The sequence below is a fragment of the Pecten maximus genome, chromosome 4, assembly GCF_902652985.1.
Source record: "Pecten maximus chromosome 4, xPecMax1.1, whole genome shotgun sequence".
Taxonomy (NCBI): domain Eukaryota; kingdom Metazoa; phylum Mollusca; class Bivalvia; order Pectinida; family Pectinidae; genus Pecten; species Pecten maximus.
In genome coordinates this window covers 11072001-11096759 of record NC_047018.1, presented here as the reverse complement: position 1 = coordinate 11096759, position 24759 = coordinate 11072001, and the positions used below count along the sequence as shown (strand labels likewise).

Sequence of the window (24759 nt, the reverse complement as noted above, 5' to 3'; positions counted from 1 at the left end):
CAGAAAGAGAAAGTGTTTTCCCTCTGATGGACTTGAGGAAACTACAATGACAGAAAAGGTCATGAAAAATGAAGAGGCACTATACCAAGATCACAGTTCTACAGAGGATACAAAATATATGCTGAATAAATCGAAGTCACCTTCAGTTGTTCATCCTGCGGCATCTTCTGATGAATTTATTGATTCAGATTTCCAGATGATTTTTGACTGTTGTGACATCAATATCCTGAATGTTCATGATTTAACTGGCTGTGAGGAAATGCTTGATCAGGTTGCTGATGACCAAATCAGCATAATAAAAAGATTTGGGAACAAGGAAAATTCAAATGCAACTACTTTAAAGTTTATTGTTGAAAAGCATTGCTTGAGAGTTTTTAAGCCTGGATGCTCGAATATTAAGGACTTCCCAAATATGATGAAGATAACATTTCTGACTAAACCTGAAGGCCAGTCACTGAAGTGGACAGTAGATAAGGATAACAAGTATGTATCTCCAATCAATTTTCATTATTCTATTTCAGTTCATCTGGTCTGAAGTGCCAAGCAAGCTTTGACAATGGTGCAGCATCTATTTGCTAATTGTCTTAAGGTCACCTGATATAAAGATTCATGTGACCTATATAGATTCTATTACCTTTTGTTTCATATTTTCTGTCATGGGTAGTGATCAAAATTGCTTTGATGTCAGCAATCATCTCTTCAGACTGAAATATGCGGGAAACTTGATTACCCTGGTAGTACATATATGTTTTCTTGTAGATGAAAGGATTTAACTGTGGTCTATAAGAAATATCATTCCTTCCTTCCTTCATGTTTCCCCTTGGAACCAGAGTGAAATTTACTGCTACAATCAGAACATTCTGTAAGATAATTATTCATTTGGGTATCAATTCAAACCTGGTTGGAATTACATCGTATATTAGTATGTATACTTCATATATCGATGAGATGATATGAATACTTGACCATTACCTGTCTATAGGGGCCGAGGGGTGTGACCCGAAGGAGTCAGCTTTGCTTATATATCTGCAATTTGTTTCTTTAGATCCAGACTTACTAGAATCAAATACTTTTAACTTTGTGACAGACACTGAATATAACACAATCTTTCATCTCTTAGATTGCATGGTAAGTTCCATTTCATGTATGCTTTTCAGGCCATGTGTGTATACTCATGGGAACTGGATAAACAACAGGTCTCTCTTCCCTAGCCAGGATGCTCCTGTCTCCATGGCTACATGGCAAGCTGTGGTATCAGTGGAAGGGTCAGTAGAAGTTGTGATGAGTGGAGACAGGGACCCAGTGATCAGTACCACGGAAGATGGTAATTATATATAAAAGTCCAGCATGCACAGTCATTTGGTGAGAAAAGAAGTTTAACTTAGCTGCTGCATATAGACTGTCAAAATATCTAACGTTCAAAAAAAATTGAACTTCTTCAATTGCTATTGCTATTTAATTATTCAGTATATTGCTGGCATTCAAGTGTGTAAATATATTTTTCTGAATTACAATTTTCTTGTAAACTATTATAATACTAACATGAATTTTACTTAAAGGCTTCTTAATGCATGGTAAATGGTTGATGCCAAGCTTTCATTCCATGATTATCTGTTGTAGGTTGGACCCATTTTTATTACCACACACAAATGGCTATGCCTTCTTCCACCATATCCCTGGCTATTGGACATTGGTGTGTCAGCTCTCTCATCGATTTGAATAGGTAAATATGTTTTCATTCTTCATATGGTTTCCCTTATATTTCATGTTTCCTCTTGGCTACTACTCTTGCGTCTACTTCAGTTAAAGCTCAATATCTCCCTAGCTTCCTGACCTGAAATACAGGTAATCTCCCTTAACAAGAAATTACATATGATTTTGTTATATCGTAATATGGCATTTGTTTTTTACATTACAGATTGTCTGAACCAGAGCTTGAAAAAACAGTACCTTGTCGACTGTTCTGTGCCTCCAGTGTCATACCTGCTGCAAAGCTAGAGATCGGTCAGTACATAGGGAGCTGCCTGAGAGCAGCATATGACACATTAGGGCCACACCCCTTTCAGAGACTTGACATTGTAGTGGTACCCTCATCGTTTGACAGCCTCGGCATGGCAAGGTTAGTTTGTATAACAGCTATGGTAGGTTGGTTATTTATATTCCTTAACATCATCTTGCGGTCAATTATATATGTTATGTCATATTACATTTTGAAACAGTAGTGTCATTAGTAAAACAACAACTACACAAATGTCCACAGCCCCAGTATGCTGTACCTGTCCCAGTCAGTGTTGGTGGGAGACTTCAGCATGTGTGTCCGCATTGCCCACGAAGTTAGTCACTCTTGGTTTGGCCTGGCAATTGGTCCTAGTGACTGGACAGAGGAATGGCTAACAGAGGGATTCTGTACCTACACAGAAGATATCATACACAGTCTTGCTATGCAGGTAATGTAAAATTTGCTTCTGTATCCTAATATTTCTGTTGATCATTCTGTTAACATTTATATGCTATTTTAACAGTATATAATCTGTATACTCCAGATATCTCATCAGCATTAATTTCTGCGTATAATTCACAAACCAGTGATTATACACTTGAGCAGTTATTACAGTAGCTGTCTATTTTAGATTTAAATCCTTGATCTGACTTGATGATCCTCACCTAACCACCTCCAGTTTGGAATACAGCCACATCTCTGGAAACCAAAGAATCCATTTTTTTGGGGTTAACCTTCTAAAATTCCACAAACTGCATACTAGGATTTTGTTACTCAAGAAATATACAGGCTGATTTTAGAAGGATTTATATACAACAGAAAAAACACACAATTTTCAGAATAGATATACCGGTAGTCCTGCATTATTAGACAAGTTTTAGTTACAGAAATTAAGAGGGGAAAATTCCTAAAGCAAATTTTAAAGCCAGTATAGACAGTGATCTGGATTAGGGAGGCTTCATGTTTTAAGTCTGATTATACTGTATATGCTTGAGGCATTTGTTATGCCACTCTAAAATGGTAAGTTTCGGTATCTTGTACAGACTGTAGGTGCATGGACACAAGAGTACGGGGACCACCATAGAGAGATAAGAGACTTCCTCAGGTATAGGACGCTGGTCGCTGAACTGGAACACACAGATGAGGAACTCCAGACACTGAGGTATAACAGGCCTTTGTATGCCACCCTTTCCTTTAATCTATAAATTTTGAGTCAGAATTGGGTTTTAATATGAATGCAAGTTATCTCCCTTACTATATAATATGTTAACAGTGTGTGATTATAAATGGCTATTTGTCATATTTTAAGAAATTGATATCAAAGCGAGAATCTTTAAAGATTTATTCAATATTTGTTTATCATTAACATATAGAATTATATAATTTATGTTCGTTGATTATTGTTTCAGGCCAAACAAAGAAGAAAGTCATGATGAGTCAAGTATAGCTTATGTGAAAAATGGAATGAATCCTGATAAAAGGTTCATGCAGGTTCATTATCTAAAGGTAGGTGTTGTGTTGTATTCATTGACATAAAAGTCCTCAGAAGTAAGTGTATAATGTACTTACATTGTACAATACTAAATGTGTGTAGTCTTTTGTCTTCTCAAATCTGCTCCAATTCAATCAATTTATTGCACCAAACAGTTCACACAAGCATGTATTGCATTTATTATTAGCCAGTAATGTAAAACTATTTTTCACTATTATATATGATTTCAGTTATTTTGTTCCCCTTGGAAAAGGATCGGCTTTTCACCTCAAACCGACACCTTTAAAATATTTGTACCCAGGTTCGGTGATCTTGGGTCCGTCAGGGTCTTACATTCTGGGTCATAATTTGTACGTGAAGTCTGACAAATAAACACAAACTCAAGATACACAAAGTTCAGGTAGTTTTATTAGGGTACCACTAAACACTATGTAAAAATATACAGAGACACAGGGACAAATTATACAATTCTGTCACACACTCAACACACACAATACTATAGGACAACATGACAGTAGTTTAGTAAACTAGCGGCTACATGGCCATACTATAACGATAGTACACAAAACTACTGACAGTGAGTGTTACCATAACAGTCTGATAAAGACTTTCATTCTGACTACGTGAGTCGGGGAGAGCTGAGCCAGGCAGTCCTATAAAGACTTTCCATCTGACTACGTGAGTCGGGGAGAGCTGAGCCAGGCAGTCCTACAAAGACTTTCCATCTGACTACGTGAGTCACGGAGAGCTGAGCCAGGCAGTCCTATAAAGACTTTCCATCTGACTTCGTGAGTCGGGGAGAGCTGAGCCAGGCAGTCCTATAAAGACTTTCCATCTGACTACGTGAGTCGGGGAGAGCTGAGCCAGGCAGTCCTATAAAGACTTTCCATCTGACTACGTGAGTCGGGGAGAGCTGAGCCAGGCAGTCCTATAAAGACTTTCCATCTGACTACGTGAGTCGGGGAGAGCTGAGCCAGGCAGTCCTATAAAGACTTTCCATCTGACTGGCGAACTACACAGGTGTACCGGCTTATATAGACAACCGCGGCAATCCGCACGTGCAATATTCGCGCCAAATTACCTGTACTCGGAACACTTCCGCTGTCAAATGACTAAGGAATTCCGAATAGTATATCGAACAATACAGTCGTAACTTTTAAGTAGACAGTCACCATATAATCTATTCAATAAAGTTTATAAATTTCCTCAACTTTTACACCCTTAACAAAGTTTTTTGTAAAATTTTTAACAACATTTGTTAGAGTAATACCCCTTTTAGTAGATATTCTGTTTCAAATAATGAAGCAATGTTTCTCAAGCTTGGCATACTGCATCTCTGTGAGATATTGTTAAGTGCTTTCGCTTTTTGTGAAATTTCCACAACATTTGGTAGAGTTTGTCCCCTTTGGTAAAAATTCTGTATGGAATTTTGTGTCAATTGTATCTAATTAGGAACTGTAGCAATATTTCTGAAAATTAGCCTACTACATATGTACATCCTTGCGATATATAATTGTGCATCTGCATTTTGTAATATTTCAACAAAATATCTTGCAGTTATGCCCCTTTCTGTAAAAATCAGCTGGTGGCCATCTTTGATTTTGGTGGAAAGTTTATTATCCCTATTTCTTGATTACTACTTGATGGATATATATATTTCTCTAATTTCATCTGTAGGTTCCCCTTAGTGCTTAGTTTTACCTTATTTTTTGTTGTTGTCACCATCAACTGGTCACTATTAACAAGTTTTTCAATCAAGATGTAAGTATAACTAGACTCTCTTTATTATGAATAACACATAATCCAACCATTCTGATTTTAACAAATGGGGGTATGCACAATTAATGTTTCTTAGTTAGCCTCTGAATAACAGTTCCGGTTGTCCATTGACTCCTGGGATTTGCAGAGGATATTAGTCAACCATCCTGGCAACAGTTCTAGTTAGATCTTGAAAACGTTGTTTTTTGTTTACTTGTCAAATTTGTTCATTTTTAATTTAAATTAGTACTTTATTTCGGATTTTCCCTTTCAGATGAATAATCATGTTTTCCAGAGCAAGAAGAAATTCGATTTAACAACATTGAAAGAGTTTACTCTTTGTTTATTACTGTAACAGTATTTAAGTCCTTGTCTACAGATCTCTCTCAGTTTTAAACTGATCTCTATCAAACATTATGGTTTTGGAGCCTCTCAGTTGTACAATTCAGAAATCTTCTTTTGACATTTCTATATTTTATATATTTTGATACAAGTCACTCTGACATCAGTATATACATATTGTACCTCCTCACTCTGACATCAGTGTATACATATTGTTCCTCCTCACCCTGACATCAGTGTATACATATTGTTCCTACTCAATCTGACATCAGTGTATACATATTGTTCCTCCTCACCCTGACATCAGTATATACATATTGTACCTCCTCACTCTGACATCAGTATATACATATTGTTCCTCCTCACTCTGACATCAGTGTATACATATTGTTCCTCCTCACCCTGACATCAGTATATACATATTGTACCTCCTCACTCTGACATCAGTATATACATATTGTACCTCCTCACCCTGACATCAGTATATACATATTGTTCCTACTCAATCTGACATCAGTATATACATATTGTTCCTACTCAATCTGACATCAGTATATACATATTGTTCCTCCTCACTCTGACATCAGTGTATACATATTGTTCCTCCTCACTCTGACATCAGTATATACATATTGTTCCTCCTCACTCTGACATCAGTGTATACATATTGGTCCTCCTCACCCTGACATCAGTGTATACATATTGTTCCTCCTCACTCTGACATCAGTGTATACATATTGTTCCTCCTCACTCTGACATCAGTGTATACATATTGTTCCTCCTCACTCTGACATCAGTATATACATATTGTTCCTCCTCACACTGACATCAGTATATACATATTGTTCCTCCTCACCCTGACATCAGTATATACATATTGTTCCTCCTCACTCTGACATCAGTATATACATATTGTTCCTCCTCACCCTGACATCAGTGTATACATATTGTTCCTCCTCACTCTGACATCAGTGTATACATATTGTTCCTCCTCACTCTGACATCAGTATATACATATTGTTCCTCCTCACCCTGACATCAGTATATACATATTGTACCTCCTCACCCTGACATCAGTATATACATATTGTTCCTCCTCACTATGACATCAGTATATACATATTGTTCCTCCTCACCCTGACATCAGTGTATACATATTGTTCCTCCTCACTTTGACATCAGTATATACATATTTTACCTCCTCACTCTGACATCAATATATACATATTGTTCCTCCTCACTCTGACATCAGTATATACATATTGTTCCTCCTCACTCTGACATCAGTGTATACATATTGGTCCTCCTCACTCTGACATCAGTATATACATATTGTACCTCCTCACTCTGACATCAGTATATACATATTGTACCTCCTCATTCTGACATCAGTATATACATATTGTTCCTCCTCACTCTGACATCAGTGTATACATATTTTTCCTCCTCACCCTGACATCAGTACATACATATTGTTCCTCCTCACTCTGACATCAGTGTATACATATTGTTCCTCCTCACCCTGACATCAGTGTATATATATTGTTCCTCCTCACTCTGACATCAGTATATAAATATTGTACCTCCTCACCCTGACATCAGTACATACATACTGTTCCTCCTCACTCTGACATCGTTGTATACATATTGTTCCTCCTCACTCTGACATCAGTATATACATATTGTACCTCCTCACCCTGACATCAGTACATACATATTGTTCCTCCTCACTCTGACATCAGTGTATACATATTGTTCCTCCTCACCCTGACATCAGTACATACATACTGTTCCTCCTCACTCTGACATCGTTGTATACATATTGTTCCTCCTCACTCTGACATCAGTATATACATATTGTACCTCCTCACTCTGACATCAGTATATACATATTGTACCTCCTCACTCTGACATCAGTATATACATATTGTTCCTCCTCACCCTGACATCAGTGTATACATATTGTTCCTCCTCACTCTGACATCAGTATATACATATTGTTCCTCCTCACTCTGACATCGTTGTATACATATTGTTCCTCCTCATTCTGACATCAGTATATACATATTGTTCCTCCTCACTCTGACATCAGTGTATACATATTGTTCCTCCTCATTCTGACATCAGTATATACATATTGTTCCTCCTCATTCTGACATCAGTATATACATATTGTTCCTCCTCACTCTGACATTGGTGTATACATATTGTTCCTCCTGATGCCTGGTTGATTTATACTTCTTTGTTGTTGAAAAGCAGTTGTCTGGACAACTTTTAATACTGGGTCAGTTGTGTACAGTAAACCATTCACATGTGTAAGAGATGCATTTTTCCTCAAATTGTTTTTAAAAAATTGGTTACAAAGGTTTCAAATTTGTGAAAGCTATTTGCCTTTAGAAATCTGTTTTATTATTGATTTCCTTCAAACTACCTGTGTGAACATAAGTTGGTTTTTAAAACTACACTCAGTCTGCGTAAGGAATCCTGTTACAATTGGTAGTAAATAGGAGTTCTCTGGTGGTTCATTTTTTTAGCCATTTCTTGATCAGAAATGAAAGTTTTGAGTGACGTTCATAATACCCTCAATAGACAGGCTTCTGATTGGTTGAAATGATTATAGTTAGCAACTGCAGGGGTATTTTATTGTCATTTGGTTCTAGTTTTAAATCAATAAATGGATTACTTATAATAAAGTCTCCTTAATCTTTTCCGTTAATTTTATTCCCTTTGTACTGCTTTTAGTGTTGTAATAAAAGCTGGCTTGGATGTTTCTAATTTTTCAAATAATATCGCAATAATATGAATCCCCAACTGACATTCATATGAAAAACCTTCAATTATCAAATTAAAAGAGCAGACTTTAATTTTACTCCCCATATTCATGGTATGAAGCTAGTGCTATTTTAGGGTAAATATATCGATATACCACTAATGGCATAGGACCTTCCAGTCATCTGGTTGGTTGAGATGGTTGAGAATTTTTCAGTGCTTTGTGTCAGGTGATCTTTTGTTTCTGTCATCAGGAATTGTTGTAATGTCATGACTTTGTGTGGAGGTTGGGTTACAATTGTAACAAGGGCTGTTTTCTTTGTCAAATGCATTCAAACTGTTCGTCGTTTTATTCAAATTGAGCTGACAATTGTATGTGTGATTTAATTTACTGATGAGGTTTTGTTCTAGGTGATAATGTTAATCTGGACAAAAGACATTTATGTCATTAGTTGTAGACCTTTAGATTAGACTCGATTGGTGACATAGTGTCAAACTTCAAACTTTGTAAACATTTGTCAGCTTGGGTAAAATGCGGGATTCTCAAATTGGTTGGTCTCACAAACATTCTTCAAGAGAGCTCTTAATCAGCTGTTGGGTCACAGACCAGACGGAAAATGATACTAGTTAAGAGTGTCATAAGACACCTGGGCCATGGGAGGCAAACCTTGATACTATTATAGTAGGTGTAGATTTACAAATCCATTATACAAATTAATGTACATGTATATATGATCACACACTGAGACTTGTTCAGTGAGTGAGAGGTCATTTTGTTGTACCTTCGTGCTTATAAATAATCAAAGGCACACTTGGAGCCATCTTCATTCCAACTTACAATAGTCATAACTGAATGTGCACAGTTCGGGGTGAAGCCTTATCTACAGGTGTAACTAGAGAAACTGTCTTCATCTGTCAAAATCCATTGGCAAGTTCCTCTCAGCAAAAAACATCAATAATTGTTTAAGGATGGTCAGACAAAGCACTGGTGAAAAGCTATTTGATCAGCCTGTCTGGTAACAGAGTTTGTGATTAGCAGCGTTGATATATCTATTATATTACCCATTAAAATGTCTAGCAGAGCAAATATTGGCTGCAAAGTTAGGCTACAGGCTGCGTATGTCTTTGGACTTACCTCACCGAAAGGCCTTCATTATGATCCTGATAATGAAATGTCAATAGTGATGTCAAAGTGTGAAAACTATTCTTTTGGAATTGGTGATGACAAACTTCAACTGTCAACATCCAGGATGACTACCTGTAAATAAAATACTCATTGGGTTATTCTGATCAGTCTCAAAACTGAATGACTGCACACCTACAATTAATATAGTTACAAGTACACATGCCATTATACTGGAAAGATAAATGGAATATTAACTAAGAAAGTGATAACACGCTTCAGCAATCAAGATACAAGAATGATGCCTCTTAGACATTTAGTTTTCAAATAGTTTGTAACCCTATATATAATCATGTCTTATAATCATAGATATATCTAAGTAAATTGTACCAGGTAATTGTTTTGATATATTTCAGGGTTAGATATATACCGTATCTTAGGTATTTTTATTAGGTAAGGTGTAATGCAACGGTTCCTGTATATATACGTTACGGAATATTATCGGATATAGTCTTATATATGTGGGGCAAAGAAATAATATATATGGTAATAATCCGGATAACACTGGATCCTTGCAAAGATATGTCTGCATGATACGAATTACTTGAAATGTTAATATGTTAATAAAGAAGTAATTCCAGCAGTATGTACAATGAAAAGAATTACTTCCTTGCCCCATATATTTATGTATATAGGCTTTGAGTCAAAAAGGTTATTAAATGCAGAAATAATAATGCAAGGTTTTCATTTACTTGCACATTAATTTACTTGCACGTGTATTTACTTTAATTAGCATACAAATTAATTGATGAACCGGATGACTTGGCAGATAATGTTAACGATACTAGGCTGTCCCAAGACACACAGGTCTAGAGATGACTTATGACTCCATTAAACGATCGCGTACTTAAAAATCTGAGACAAGGCTACGGCAGAGAGTCGGGACATTTCACTGAAATTTTGTGCTAAAAAGTAATAAAAGCTGCAAATAGCAGAGTTTTTCGTACTTGCGTTTGTCTTCATTCCACCAGTAAGTCACCGCCTCGAAACTGAATGAGCACACCTGGGGACAAAGGTCATCTACATACAAGTAAAATGTGGTAACATTAATGAAGACTCACTAAAATAACGGTAAGGCCTTGATGCAGCAGGAAAATGGGAAGCAGACTCATGACCATGACAAATGCAACGTTTCTTTCAAATGAAACACAATATACTACAACCACAAACTCCAAAGTCACACCCTAGAACATGTACAGTCCAGTACCTTGGCATAACACTTCAAAACAACTTCTTATTGGACAAAAACATAAGCAACATAACAGTCAATGCATTGCACAAATCAAATGAAACCTCGATATCAACTCCACCGACCTGCATTAAGAACATGCATACAAAGCACTAGACAATCTGACTCAAAGTGGAATTCTGTTCTTATATTAACACAACAACCACATACAACAATTCGAAAAAATGTAACGCAGATCAGCACGACATGTCGCAAAGAAATACCAGAACACTTTAGAGTTACAGAGATGATACACCAACTATAATGGCAACAAGAAGACTACAGACAAGAATTTTACTATCCTACAAAATAACACACCACCCAATGGTCATAAACCCATCAATCCTCATACCTGCTGACTCATGTACCAGACACTTAAAAATACATATCTGTTCTGCTAAGAGAGACAATCTGTCCCCACACAAAATGGAATCTCCTTCCTGTAGTATTTATACAATGTAATCATTAAACTGATTGCAACATATGCAACCATAAGAAAATCTCAAAGTCTCTATCTATCAAAACCCATTTGCAAGTACTTCTCAAGATATAGCGATAACACAAATTGTTGAAGGTTGATGGACGAACCACAGTTGCAATGTAATTTGAACAGTCTGTCTAACAGTGTTTTTTATTAGTAGTGTTGGTCTATCTATAATCCATAAAGATATTTAGCAGAGCAAATATTGGAGGATAGGTTTTTGTTGAACATACCTTTCCAAAAGGTTTTCATCAATGTCAATTATGACGTAAACATGCATATTTTATAGTAAATATTTTATTACAAAGACACAGTTAAAGAAATACAGTTATGATAGATTTGTTTAATAGGCTTTTATATATTTTTAATCAATACCAACACATACCATACATGTACTTTGTGCTATAACCTCACCCGAAGAGTAGTCGGCATTGTAGCATTTTTAAGAAAATTGTCATCCTTTGGATAGCAAGCATTGCGTAGTCAGTTAATGCGTCTGACATGTCAGAGCATGTAGTGTTTTTGATTTCAAGTTCAGGAGTGTGTATAGAATAATGTAGTCAATCAATTATTTTTTCATTCTTTAAAGACAACAAACACATTCATCAATTTTATCTGCAATGGGGATTGAAGGATGTGACAAGATCTTTCGTCATGATTTGTATCGCTGGTCATGTCGGAGTACAACAGAAAGATATTAAACTGACTTCAAATTTTAACAGAAAACCCATTAAGATGAATTGGTAGCACTATTATTCTAATTGATTAAATAAATAAACAAATAAATCATTTTATAATTCACCCTGATATTGGTTCACGTACAACAGCTGATAGGTCTCGCACAGCCGACCATAAACCATACCTACATTGTATATACTTTGTCCAACAGATTAAAAACTCACTTCTTTCTACCTCTCTTACGTTTCCTGTTTAGCCCACCATCATCAGATGGTGGGCTATTCAAATCGCCCTGCGTCCGTGGTCCGTGGTCCGTCCCTCCGTCCCTCCGTCCGTCCGTAAATAATTCTTGTTATCGCTAATCCTCAAAAAGTACTGAAGGGATCTTTCTCAAATTTCATATGTAGGTTCCCCTTGGTGCCTAGTTATGCATATTGCATTTTGAGACCAATCGGAAAACAACATGGCCGACAGGCAGCCATCTTGGATTTTGACAATTGAAGTTTGTTATCGCTATTTCTCAGAATGTAGTGAAGGGATCTTTCTCAAATTTCATATGTAGGTTCCCCTTGGTTGAAAAAGTACTTGATGGATGTTTCTCAATTTGAACAGATTAGTAAGAGGAAGGGAAAAATAGAGAAAAGATCAATCTGACATGGAACCTATAAAGATCATTCAATGGTGGGCGCCAAGATCCCTCTGGAATCTCTTGTTCTTTTCTGTAATTGTTAAGTGTCTTAGTGTCAGTGTGTGAATATGTGTCGTATCTGTGTTGTATCTTGTCATTGTATATATTGTATTTTGTTTAGTTATTTGTTGAGGAAAACATCTACAATGTAGTAGCTTCTTAGTAGTATGTAATCCTCCTTAAAGAGGTACAGAATTTAACCATTAACTACAATAAAGAAGTACAAACTTTAACCATTAACTACATACTGTTGAATGTATAAGATTAAGATGCTGTTACATATGTATGTTGTACTTTAATTGCGTTAGAATGATGATTGTTCAGAGACTGAAGCTTGTTTGTTTCAGTATGCTGAAAATAGTATTGGTGTAAAGGTCATTTATTGATAAGGGATAAGCTCTTGTGAGTTCACAATTTCTCATTATTCAAAATGAAGAAATAATGTTTGATACGAAAAACCACAGTGTAGCAACACAGATGGGGTACAAATTATGGCACCGATGATAAGCTTTATGATACATGAATGGATACATCACATGTATTATGTAGCTCAGTGTTCATCATACACGAATGTATATTAATTTAGTTGACATCTCACAGTTAAAATATAACTAAAACTTAAAAAAAAAAACCAAAAAAAACAACAACATGATAGCAAATTTTATAATGTGATTTTTATTATATTTGATCTGTTATTTCCGATCTCCTTGTTCATTTACACTTGTCTACATGTAAATTAATGTTTTATTGATTTTATGCCCTTAATGTTTTTGTTTATTTCAGTTTTGAGTTGTGATGCTGTTTGTGCGCCACCATTCTCTGTTTCGTGCCATCAATATGTTATTCTGCTTCCATGTGACCTTTATCATTATAAAATGGGACATGTTTACAACTTGATGAAATAAACAGATTTGTTGTTAATGTTGTTTTTGTAGTTGTCGATCAGTTACGTATTTCGTTTAACTTTGATGTTTGTTTTTCTGTCGGTGTTGATCTGCTTCATGTACCTTTTTCTAGTTGATATGTACAACCACTACATGTATATGTTAGTAAAAATAAATCCTTTTCAGGATAAGTTTATGTATCGCAATGAGTATTAGCTTTACTTCGCTTAATATTATATATAACTCTATTTCCTCGTTGTGTTGGCCAGGGCTACTTTCTTCTGAGACACCTTGAGGAAAAGGCAGGAAGAAAACCGTTTCTGCGTGTGATGAAAGACTATGTACAACAGTTCAATGGACGACTGGTTTCATCTCGGGTATGAAACATATCAGATGTACATTTCGTTTCATGCATTCTTATCTAATACGCCAAAGAAATGCAACCTCCCTTAATGCCCAAATATACACAACTTTCGCTATAATTTGAAGAGAAAAAATGATCGATTTATAAAGATATTCATGTATATCCAAGACAATACCGTGCGTTAGTATTTATATAACAGCTGTTAAAATTCTCTCTTTGTAAACGTGCCTACATTTACGATCATTGACCAACCAGCGTCGAAAAACCACTCTGACGTTTCCGAGAGAGGTCTGAATTCTGAAAATAAGCATTGTTGACAAAACTATCAGATGACTTACTCATTGGCATGGTCCTATCTTTGTTTTATTCCTCCTCATTTTTTCTTCCCTAATGCCTGTGTAATTACGTTAAAGTTTAGTACGTTTGTTTGTCAGTTGTACTAACCATTTAATTATAATCAATACATACGGCTCATATGTTTTTCAGTTGTACTAACCATTTTATCCTGCAACTGCCACCGCATTGTCGGAAAACACCCTGTATATATATGTTTGATGTATACGGCAGTGACGGAAAACAGCTGTATTTTGGAATCTTAGCACGTGCGTCAGTTCGACTGACCTACTTCAAAGTGAAACTACGTTTAAAAGGCGAACATATTTCTATCATTTTTGACACCGTTTCACTTCAAAATGATTACTTTTGATGATTATTTTTATGACTGTTGCAGGATAAATAGAATACATGGTCAGTGTCTTAAAATATAAGCTGTATTTTTGGCTCGGGACAGAAAGACAAAAGTGGCTCGCCAAGGCTCGCCACTTTTGTCTTTCTTTGCCCTCGCCAAAATACAGGTTATATTTTAAGACACTGACCATGTATTCTCTATATATAAGGTAGCACTATAAATCGGCAAAAGTTCTGGCCCCTCACAAGGAGATATAACACAAACATACCGCAGCCTCCCAAAACACGCATACGCACTCACCACACACATGCATATCGCACACACGGGAGGCCGTCCTTAAATGACCTTAGCTGTTAATAGGACGTTAAACAAATAAAACCAAACCAAACCAAACATATGTTTGTCAGTTGTTCTAACCATTGAACTCTAATCAGTAATAACGGCTCGTATGTTAGTCAGTTGTACTAACCATTGAATACTAATCAGTACATATTACATTGCAGGAAGTGTTGTCGTTTTTCCTGAGGAAATGTTCAGAATTACAGTGAGTACCATCTGTTGTTGTTATTTTAATCGGAAGTGTCATTCTTATATATTTGTTATTCAGGGCAAGTCAGATATGATTGACATTAATGGTTATGTTTTCCTTATTTTGAAAGGGAAGAACATATCACAGAGGCAGTAATTAGCTCCGAGTGGTTGGACTACCCTGGTATACCCAAGGTAATTTTAATCAAAATTTTTGTGTTTTGCATTTTACTTAAAATTATCTGCTGTTGATCAGAGAAAATATCAATAAAGAATGAAATAAAGTATTTAATTTGAAACGAAATTGGTCAAAATGAGTTTATCACCATATACTTCTTGTAAAATGGAGGGACCAAGTGTGCCTACACCCGAGTGTTTAGATAAGGTAGCTACGGAATGAAGTACATGCTTAATTTCTACTAACATTACAATGTTACGTCCTGTCAAAACAATAACAGGTTAGTGTAACTGATGTCCAATAAATGAAGCCACTTGTTTTGCAATGACTATTGCTCATCATGCTCAGTAAGATAATATATCGACTTGCAAAACCAGAAAGACACCTTATTACATGACTTATGATAGCAATTAATGAATCCATTAGTACTCCATAGGTACTCCATTGGCACTTTCTGTGATAGCCATGTACATGTATCCATTGGCACTTCTTTGGCACTTCCTGTGATAGCCATGTACATGTATCCATTGGCACTTCTTTGGCACTTCCTGTGATAGCCATGTACATGTATCCATTGGTACTACATTGGCATTCCTGTGATGGCCTTGTGCATTTATTCACTGGTACTCAATTGGAACTTCGTGTGATGGCCATGTACATGTGTCATAGGTACTCCATTGGTAGTTCTTGTGATGACCATGTACATGTATTCATCGGTACTTCATTTGGCACTTCCTGTGATGGCATACATTTTTTCATTGGTACTCCATTGGTTCTTTGTGTGATGGCGTACATGTTTTCATTCGTACTCCATTTGCACTTCCTATAATGTATTCAGGTGCAGGTACATACCATGCATATGACAGTTAATTGGTACGTGTATCCTTTCCTGTGATAACCATATCTTCAGTGTAGATTATTTTTTTTAAGCATTTGAATTATCTTCAGTCAATAATAATGCTGTTTTAGTTGGTTGATACAAAATGCCCATTTGGCGAGGGAAAATTAAATCTACAGGTAAAAGTTGTATTTTAAGCAGTGAATTGTCAAGATTCAGCCATGATTACTAATGGAATAATTTCGGTTGATGATCATGTTGTATTATGTACAAAAGCAAATTGAAGACAGGAGGTTGTAGGAGGTTCTAGATGACTCCCGATCACCTAAGAATGTTGAATTTCACTAGGACCATGGCTACATTATGGAAAAATTCAGGCAGTCTGGTCATATTTAATTCAGAATTAAATTTGCTGCCGAAGACGTGACTGCAAACAATGAAATATTTATGTGCTGTGGTCTGGTTTCTTCTTTTGTATTTTGTTTCTTCTGCCACGGGCGTTTCCGTCTTGTCACTTTTTCTCAAGAGCCACAAGGCGAAATTTGAGGAAGTTTACAGGAATATGTGCAACAGCAACTAATTTTTCAATTTTTGATTTTTCCCAACTTCCGTTTCCTGATAGACACATTAGAAGTAACTCATACAAATTGGTTCTGTTGGTGTATTATGGCACTATGAAGACAACTACTATTCCCTGATTTGACACCATGACCAGAACCTGACTAGATTTGACAAATTTTTCGCCCATTGAAATGAAAGTGATGCTGTAAAATTAATTTAATTTTGGTTGTGTAGGTTGTTTTGTAATATGATACTAGGAATACAGGGGTACCACCTAGATAGGGCTTTCGTTGTAATTCAGGGGCTATATCTAACGCTCGCCCTTAATCATCTGTTCTATTTATAGACATCAATTCAATATAGGTAGTACATGGATCCTGACTGATTCCTCGGACTGTTGATCTGTTTAACGGATTGAATACTAATAGATGTGTTTCATTGTTTATGGCACCATAGAAAATCACTGTAGTAATGTCCGCTACACGTGGATATATATGTGAAATTTAAATATATAAACTGAAAGGGAGCATCAACATTATAATCACAATAATTCAATATTCCTTGAAAATATGTATAGTTTCCCTCGAGTTAACTAAAAGGTCAAAAGAAGAACCTAGACAAGGTTTAGGGTTTAGTTTCACTAATCAATTTAATTTTAAAGACCTTGCTATTTCTTGTTTCAGCATCTACAAAATTTCCAAATGGGTATAGAAAATACTGTTGCAAACCAGGTGCTTGATGAGGTATGATCTATTTTCTAATGGACTTTAATGTAGTTTTTTGTGTCGCCTTTAAAGGTGACATACATCGTCGGTGTCGGCGGCGTCGTCGTCCGCACTCTGGTTTCCGTCCAATAACTTGAGTTCCCTTTGGTCAATCAAACACAAACTTCATACACTGCTTCCTTACCAAAAGTGCTTGCTTGGGATGGCTTTTCAGGTTCAAAGGTCAAAGGTCAAGGTCACTTTCTATTAATAGAAAATTGCTTTCCATGCAATAACTCGAGTTCCCTTCAGCCAATCAAACTCAAACTTCACACTGTGCTTCCTTACCAAAACTGTGTGATGTAAAAAAAACCCAAAAAAACCCCCATAAAAACAAAAACAAAACTGTGTGATGTACCTGTAACTCCTGTGTGGTGTACATGTACCTCCCGTGTGATGTACATTTATCTCGTGTGTGATGTACCTGTAACTCCTGTGTGGTGTACCTGTATCTCCTGTGTGATGTACATGCATCTCGTGTGTGATGTACCTGTAACTCATGTGTGGTGTACCTGTATCTCCTGTTTGGGGTACCTGTATCTTCTGTGTGGTGTACTTGTATCTCCTGTTTGATGTACCTGTATCTCCCGTGTGATGTACCTGTATCTCCTGTGTGATGGACCTGTATCTCAATTATAGATATATCTATCCTTTATTATTATCTTTTTTTCGTTTGTGATAGTTGTGTCATGTTTGATGACTAACGCACCGTCTCGGACCCGTTCATTGGCATGCATTTTTTACGGTAGTTTATTAGTTATTAAGCTTATTGAATCAATTTGACATTGACCTACGGAACATCATTGATTAATCAAACTATTGCAATGATGATTATCATTTCTCCTGCAAGTCACTTTAAATAAAACATTTTCAGCAAAAAAAAAAAAAAGATAAAAATCTTTACAAAGGTTTTTTGATTCTAAGGCGATGGCATCAAAATTCTTGTTTTTGTATTGATGTTGATGGAAACTACACGCGGCTGTCTTGTTTGTCAAAACTTCTATGTGTTATGTTTATCAAACTGATGTATGGGAAGACATTATATACTACATATTTATCCAGTATATATATTGCAAAGTCTTAACCTTGCGAGAGCATTTTGCGTGATACTGTTTTATGCTACTTTCTTTGTTTTGATTTAGGTTAAAGATTTAGCCGATATTTCCAGGTATCAGAAGGGTTCGAGACAAAAATGGCAGCAGAAACGACAATGCTTGATGAAGGTTTGTTCTTTTTTTATAACCTCGAATCCCACTTAATTAATCGAATAGGACATGTACGTGATGTCTGAATGGTGAATTTTCTACGGCCATGACATGTTTTCAACAGAATATTATTATTAGCATCATGATCGTTAAAAGTCCTGGATGGTTTAATGTATTTTGGCATTTTCGGATTTCTATACAAATGTAAACAGATAAATGTATGCTTTATATTTGAGTTTAAATCCAAAACTTTTTGTGTGTATGCCTACTTGACGAATATTTGCCCATCTCGTTAGAATATCCAGGTGAACGATACGGATCCTCTCGAACTATTCTGACTTGTTAAGGTGGAATAATAATATGAAATTAAGATAAATCGAATGGATACAATTTGTTTCTGTTTGTTTTGAATGTTAATTTCCATAATGTATGTAGTACCAGTTATACGTATATCACTGTTGTGGGCCTGGGTGGAAGCGTATGGGGTCAGACTTTGAAAGTAAACTCGAGTACCGGTAGAAAATCATCTTAGTCAGGCAGGAGAACCTTTTTAGACAAATTACTACTTCTGGGATTAATACTAACGGTGCTTTCATAAAGCCCACATAACAGAAACATAGGGTGGTTGTTTTGCGTATATGTAGCGGTAACGCACTTGTATAGGCCCCTACAAAAATAACACCTAGGCATTTTTAAATCAACTCTCTAGCTTTGTTTATGCTACTCGCGGGCTTGCTTGGTTTGCCACATATCCAAACGTGACTTAATAACAATAAACGTAATGGAAACATGATCAGGTCCGATCACTGCAGTTGGCACTTTGGCCTAGATGTCAATAATGATACATATTAATTAGTGTATTTACAGAATGATGAGTGATGTGCGGACCATTATTTTCCTCTCTTCCAGCTTCTCTTTTATCGGGGGTAGTTAAATGCCCGAGATCTGGCGGGATAGGTTAGCAAGGACAAAATTGGTGACCGTTGCTTGCCCCAATGGACTTAGTTTCTTTGAAACCATTTAGGTCCCCACCTTATAACCAGGTATAGCATTGTTGGGCATCAAAAGATAAACACAATCATGTTGTACATGTATAGGCACAAATGTCGTTCCCCACCCTAAGGGACCTACCGGTAGTTTCTTGTTTATGTTTTTGAAAAGATAAACACAATCATGTTGTAGAAATATACCTTAGGTTCGTTCCCCACCCCTATTGACTTACTGATAGTTTCTTGGTTATATTCATAGCATTGCTGGGCATCACGGGCTAAAAACAATCCTGATGTAGAAATAGGCCAAGGGGTATTTCCCCGTCCAAGAGACTTGGTCTCTTTTAACACAATCATATCGTAAAAACAATCCCATTTATCTTTTCACACCCCTAGGTACATTGTATTCTGGACTTCGTTTCTGGGTTATGTCTTACAATCAGTTGAGATCCCTCATATAACCATATAGCATTGTTTAACATCAACAAATAAAGCCATTTGCGAATTGAACATGAACATTATTTTGAGGTTTGGTGAAATCAAACCAGGCGAGCGATACATGCCCTCTGGGCCTCTTCTTTTAAGGAGGACAGAACCGTGGATCATTAATTGTCTTTCGATATTTCATAAGATAGAGACATCACTGACTAACCTAGGGATGATCCTGGGTTGTTGAACTTTTTATATGAAAACCCGATGTTAAAACATTAACCTTAAAACTGTGATAACGAGTGTTAATCATCAGCGATGTTGTAACGAGCAGGCGAGTGTCGATAGCCGCATTCACCTGAGGATCTCATATTAATCGGCGGTATTTATCGAAATAAGAGATAATGAAGGAGACTATGTATACAATGTAGTCACAGGGTTATTTATGATTTACATTTTATTGAGAACACATTCAATCAGTTTGACAAGGAACAGAGACTGAGCTTATCGGTTCAGTATTCGGTTTGACAAGAAACAGAGACTAAGCTTATCGGTTCTGTATTCAGATTAACCGGGAACAGAGACTGAGCCTGTCAGAGACTGAACCTGTCGGTTCTGTATTCAGATTGACAGGGAACAGAGACTGAAACTGTCAGTTCTGATTGCAGATTGACATGGACTAGAGACTGACCTGTCGGTTCTGTATTCTTTTGACAAGAAACAGAGACTGAGCTGGTCAGTTCAGTATTCAGATTGACAGGGAATAGAGACTGAACCTGTCGGTTATGTATTCAGATTGACAAGGAACAGAGGCTGAGCCTGTCGGTGTGTATTCAGATTGACAAGGAATAGAGACTGAGCCTGTCGGTTTCTATATTCAGATTAGCCGGGAACAGAGACTGAGCCTGTCAGAGACTGAACCTGTCGGTTCTGTATTCAGATTGACAGGGAACAGAGACTGAAACTGTCAGTTCTGTATTCAGTTCGACAAGAAACAGAGATTGAGCTGGTCAGTTAAGTATTCAGATTGACAAGGAACAGAGACTGAGCCTGTCGGTTATGTATTCAGATTGACAAGGAATAGAGACTGAGCCTGTCGGTTTCTATATTCAGATTAGCCTTGAACAGAGACTGAGCCTGTCAGAGACTGAACCTGTCGGTTCTGTATTCAGATTGACAAGGAACAGAGACTGAACCTGTCGGTTCTGTATTCAGATTGACAAGGAACAGAGACTGAACCTGTCGGTTCTGTATTCAGATTGACAAGGAACAGAGACTGAACCTGTCAGTTCTGATCATCTTTCTGATGATGTGACCAATACTTTACCGATATTGGCATGATTAATGCTGTCGTTAAAAGAGAAGACGGTTACTTTTCTCGAACACTTGGACTGTTATCACTTTTTTAAATAAACGACTCCTTTTAGATCTCTGTAATTGTTATTTCGTTTTATCGAGTAAAGTTGGAATCTTTGTTTTGTTTTCATGATTTATGGTGTTATTATTTATCATACATATGTCCATACTCGTATGCCTGTAAAATGTTACCTATCTATGCCATCTTAAAGGTTTTGGTTTACTGGAATAGCTGTGTTATCAGATGTATACAAAATAAACATCTTAGCGGTCCATGTAGCTGCGGTATCAGATGTATACAAAATGAACATCCTAGCTGCCCATGGACCGCTCATAGTTACATCCTGAACATTGCTGTCTGTGTTGGTTGATTGAGTATATTTCCATTTTAAGATGGATGCTGTTCAGCTTACCCTGCTAATGGAGGAACTTCTACAAGCTAGAAAAGTCTCTAAAGATGTACTGTATGGCCTGGGGGCATTCCACAATGTATCCGCACAAAATGCAGAAGTATGGCTTCTTTGATATTATATAAATGTGATAATAGTAATTTGAATAGTAAAACATCATCGTAATTCTACTAATGTATATAATGCGATTGTTTCTGCTTATTTGCATACAGAAAACAATAAATATATAGACATCATTGAATACAATGTGGAACATCATTGGGCAGAACATGTTGTTTATATATGAGCAGAAACACGACTAACTTACTTAATCATTTTACAGAACAATACTGGGATGTAACTAAATAAAGATAACAATATTTGGAGTTCCTCCACCACTGTTTGTCAATTGTTACATTAGATTCTGATCTCAAAATGACACTTATAAAATTATTTAAGAAACTCATCAATGTATACACATGTGCCTCACATTTGAAATAGGTAATAAAAGTTTTGCAAAACTGTTGCCCTGAAGGGAACAATGTCGCCTTGCTATTAGAGGATTAAGATTCAATAACCCGTGTAAAGTATGTGTCTTTGTATATTCAGCACAGGAATCTTAGCAGTAGATTCATTTACAGTATTTCTATAAAACAGATTCAGCATCGATGGTGTGAACTCGTCATCAAATACAAACTGAAGAAACATTATGGAGATATAAGACATTTCCTTGTCCATCATCAGGTAAGTTGGTATATCTCGACCCCTCCTTTGCCCGTCATTAGGTAAGTTGGTATATATCGACCCCTCCTTTCCCCATCATCAGGTAAGTTGGTATATCTCGACCCCTCCTTTCCCCATCATCAGGTAAGTTGGTATATATCGACCACCTCTTTGCCCGTCATCAGGTAAGTTGGTATATATCGACCCCTCCTTTGCCGTCATTAGGTAAGTTGGTATATATCGACCCTCCTTACCCCATCATCAGGTCAGTTGGTATATATCGACCCCTCCTTTGCCCGTCATTAGGTAAGTTGGTATATATCGACCCTCATCAGGTAAGTTGGTATATCTCGACCCCTCCTTTGCCCGTCATCAGGTAAGTTGGTATATATCGACCCTCCTTTCCCCGTCATCAGGTAAGTTGGTATATATCGACCCTCCTTACCCCATCATCATGTAAGTTGGTATATATCGACCCCTCCTTTCCCCATCATCAGGTAAGTTGGTATATATCGACCCCTCTTTGCCCGTCATCAGGTAAGTTGGTATATATCGACCCCTCTTTGCCCGTCATCATGTAAGTTGGTATATCTCGACCCCTCCTTTGCCCATCATCAGGTAAGTTGGTATATCTCGACCCCTCCTTTGCCCATCATCAGGTAAGTTGGTATATCTCGACCCCTCTTTGCCCGTCATCATGTAAGTTGGTATATATCGACCCCTCTTTGCCCGTCATCAGGTAAGTTGGTATATCTCGACCCCTCTTTGCCCGTCATCAGGTAAGTTGGTATATATCGACCCCTCCTTTCCCCATCATCAGGTAAGTTGGTATATATCGACCCCTCCTTTCCACATCACCAGGTAAGTTGGTATATATCGACCCCTCCTTTCCCCATCATCAGGTAAGTTGGTATATATCGACCCCTCCTTTCCCCATCATCAGGTAAGTTGGTATATATCGACCCCTCCTTTCCCCATCATCAGGTAAGTTGGTATATATCGACCCCTCTTTGCCCGTCATCAGGTTAGTTGGTATATATAGACCTCTCCTTTTCCCATCATCTGGTAAGCTGGTGTATCTCAACCCCAAAATATCGATCGATTTGAGATTTTTGAATAACCGCTTATGTTTAAAGAGGCAAGTTGATGAAAAGTTTGATAGTGGTTGGTATCATTTTGAAAGATGCAAATGGTTTCTGTGTCTTTTATACAACCCTCTTAGATTGCAGTTGGAAGACATTGCTTGTAAGGATTTTAGTCCCCGATGTTTATCATAACCTGCATGTCGCATTTTAATTCATTTGAATAGTGACACTGTTTAGAATTTTAGAAATGTGAAACTTTAATTCCTCCGTGATGTTGTTTGATGTCTCTGAATTTTATCAGTCAAAATACCATAAAGTATCCTCATTAAAGATACAAATGTGTGTGTACTATATGTATGATGACCTGAAGAAGATATCGTTTACAATTACGAAATGTAACTAACTGTATATATATGTACCTGTGTTTTTAATATTAATTTTATGGAGTATTTCAGCTAAAAATCCAACAAATTCGTGCATTTTCGTCAGATCTGTTGACTATTGATATGTAAATTTGAAACAAAAAATTGTAGTATAAAATGAAAGGATTTTACAAAAGACACAAAAATGTATGATGGATCAGAGAAATCCAGATCAGTTAATAGTTTTCTATATTGTTGATATTTGTACCTCGATTGAGACAATTGCTATCTTCGTGTATAGTCCATCGTCTGTCTGTAGCTGTGACATCCTAGACATCAGTTGGCATTGCTGTCTTCGTGTATAGTCCATCGTCTGTCTGTAGCTGTGACATCCTAGACATCAGTTGGCACTGCTGTCTTCGTGTATAGTCCATCGTCTGTCTGTAGCTCTGACATCCTAGACATCAGTTGACATTTCTGTATGATGTAAACTATCAGGCTTTGCTTAGAAAAGTGGACATTCTATTAATGTGGGAAAGCAAACAAGTAAATACATCTACGTGCTAAATCAATGCTGCCCTTGTTTAGTTCGTAGCTTTACCTTTAAATTCTAGGTAATATCTTGTCTTTTTTCAGGCAATGGGGGTGTATTTGTACGGTGAACTTATTATTTCAAGAGACAAGGAACAGAAGTTACTAGCATTTGATGTATTCGAACAGCTGAAAGACGACATGGAACCTGACCCGCTGAAATCTGTACGTGCTATGTTGTTCGGTTAATAAAGTTTTACCTTGACC

General features: G+C 36.8%; 1 protein-coding gene across 1 annotated transcript; it reads left to right on the top strand.

Annotated features, from left to right (window-relative positions):
- Positions 1–6: 6 nt before the first annotated feature.
- Positions 7–24759, top strand: LOC117325221 (aminopeptidase O-like). The gene is made up of 15 exons (XM_033881310.1): positions 7–483; positions 1158–1324; positions 1621–1723; positions 1919–2119; positions 2261–2447; positions 3043–3161; positions 3409–3505; positions 13772–13879; positions 15058–15098; positions 15214–15277; positions 17343–17402; positions 18566–18646; positions 21796–21912; positions 22449–22535; positions 24598–24759. The coding sequence occupies exons 1-15, from the start codon at positions 47–49 to the stop codon at positions 24739–24741; spliced, it is 2013 nt and encodes a 670-aa protein (XP_033737201.1). The 5' UTR covers positions 7–46; the 3' UTR covers positions 24742–24759.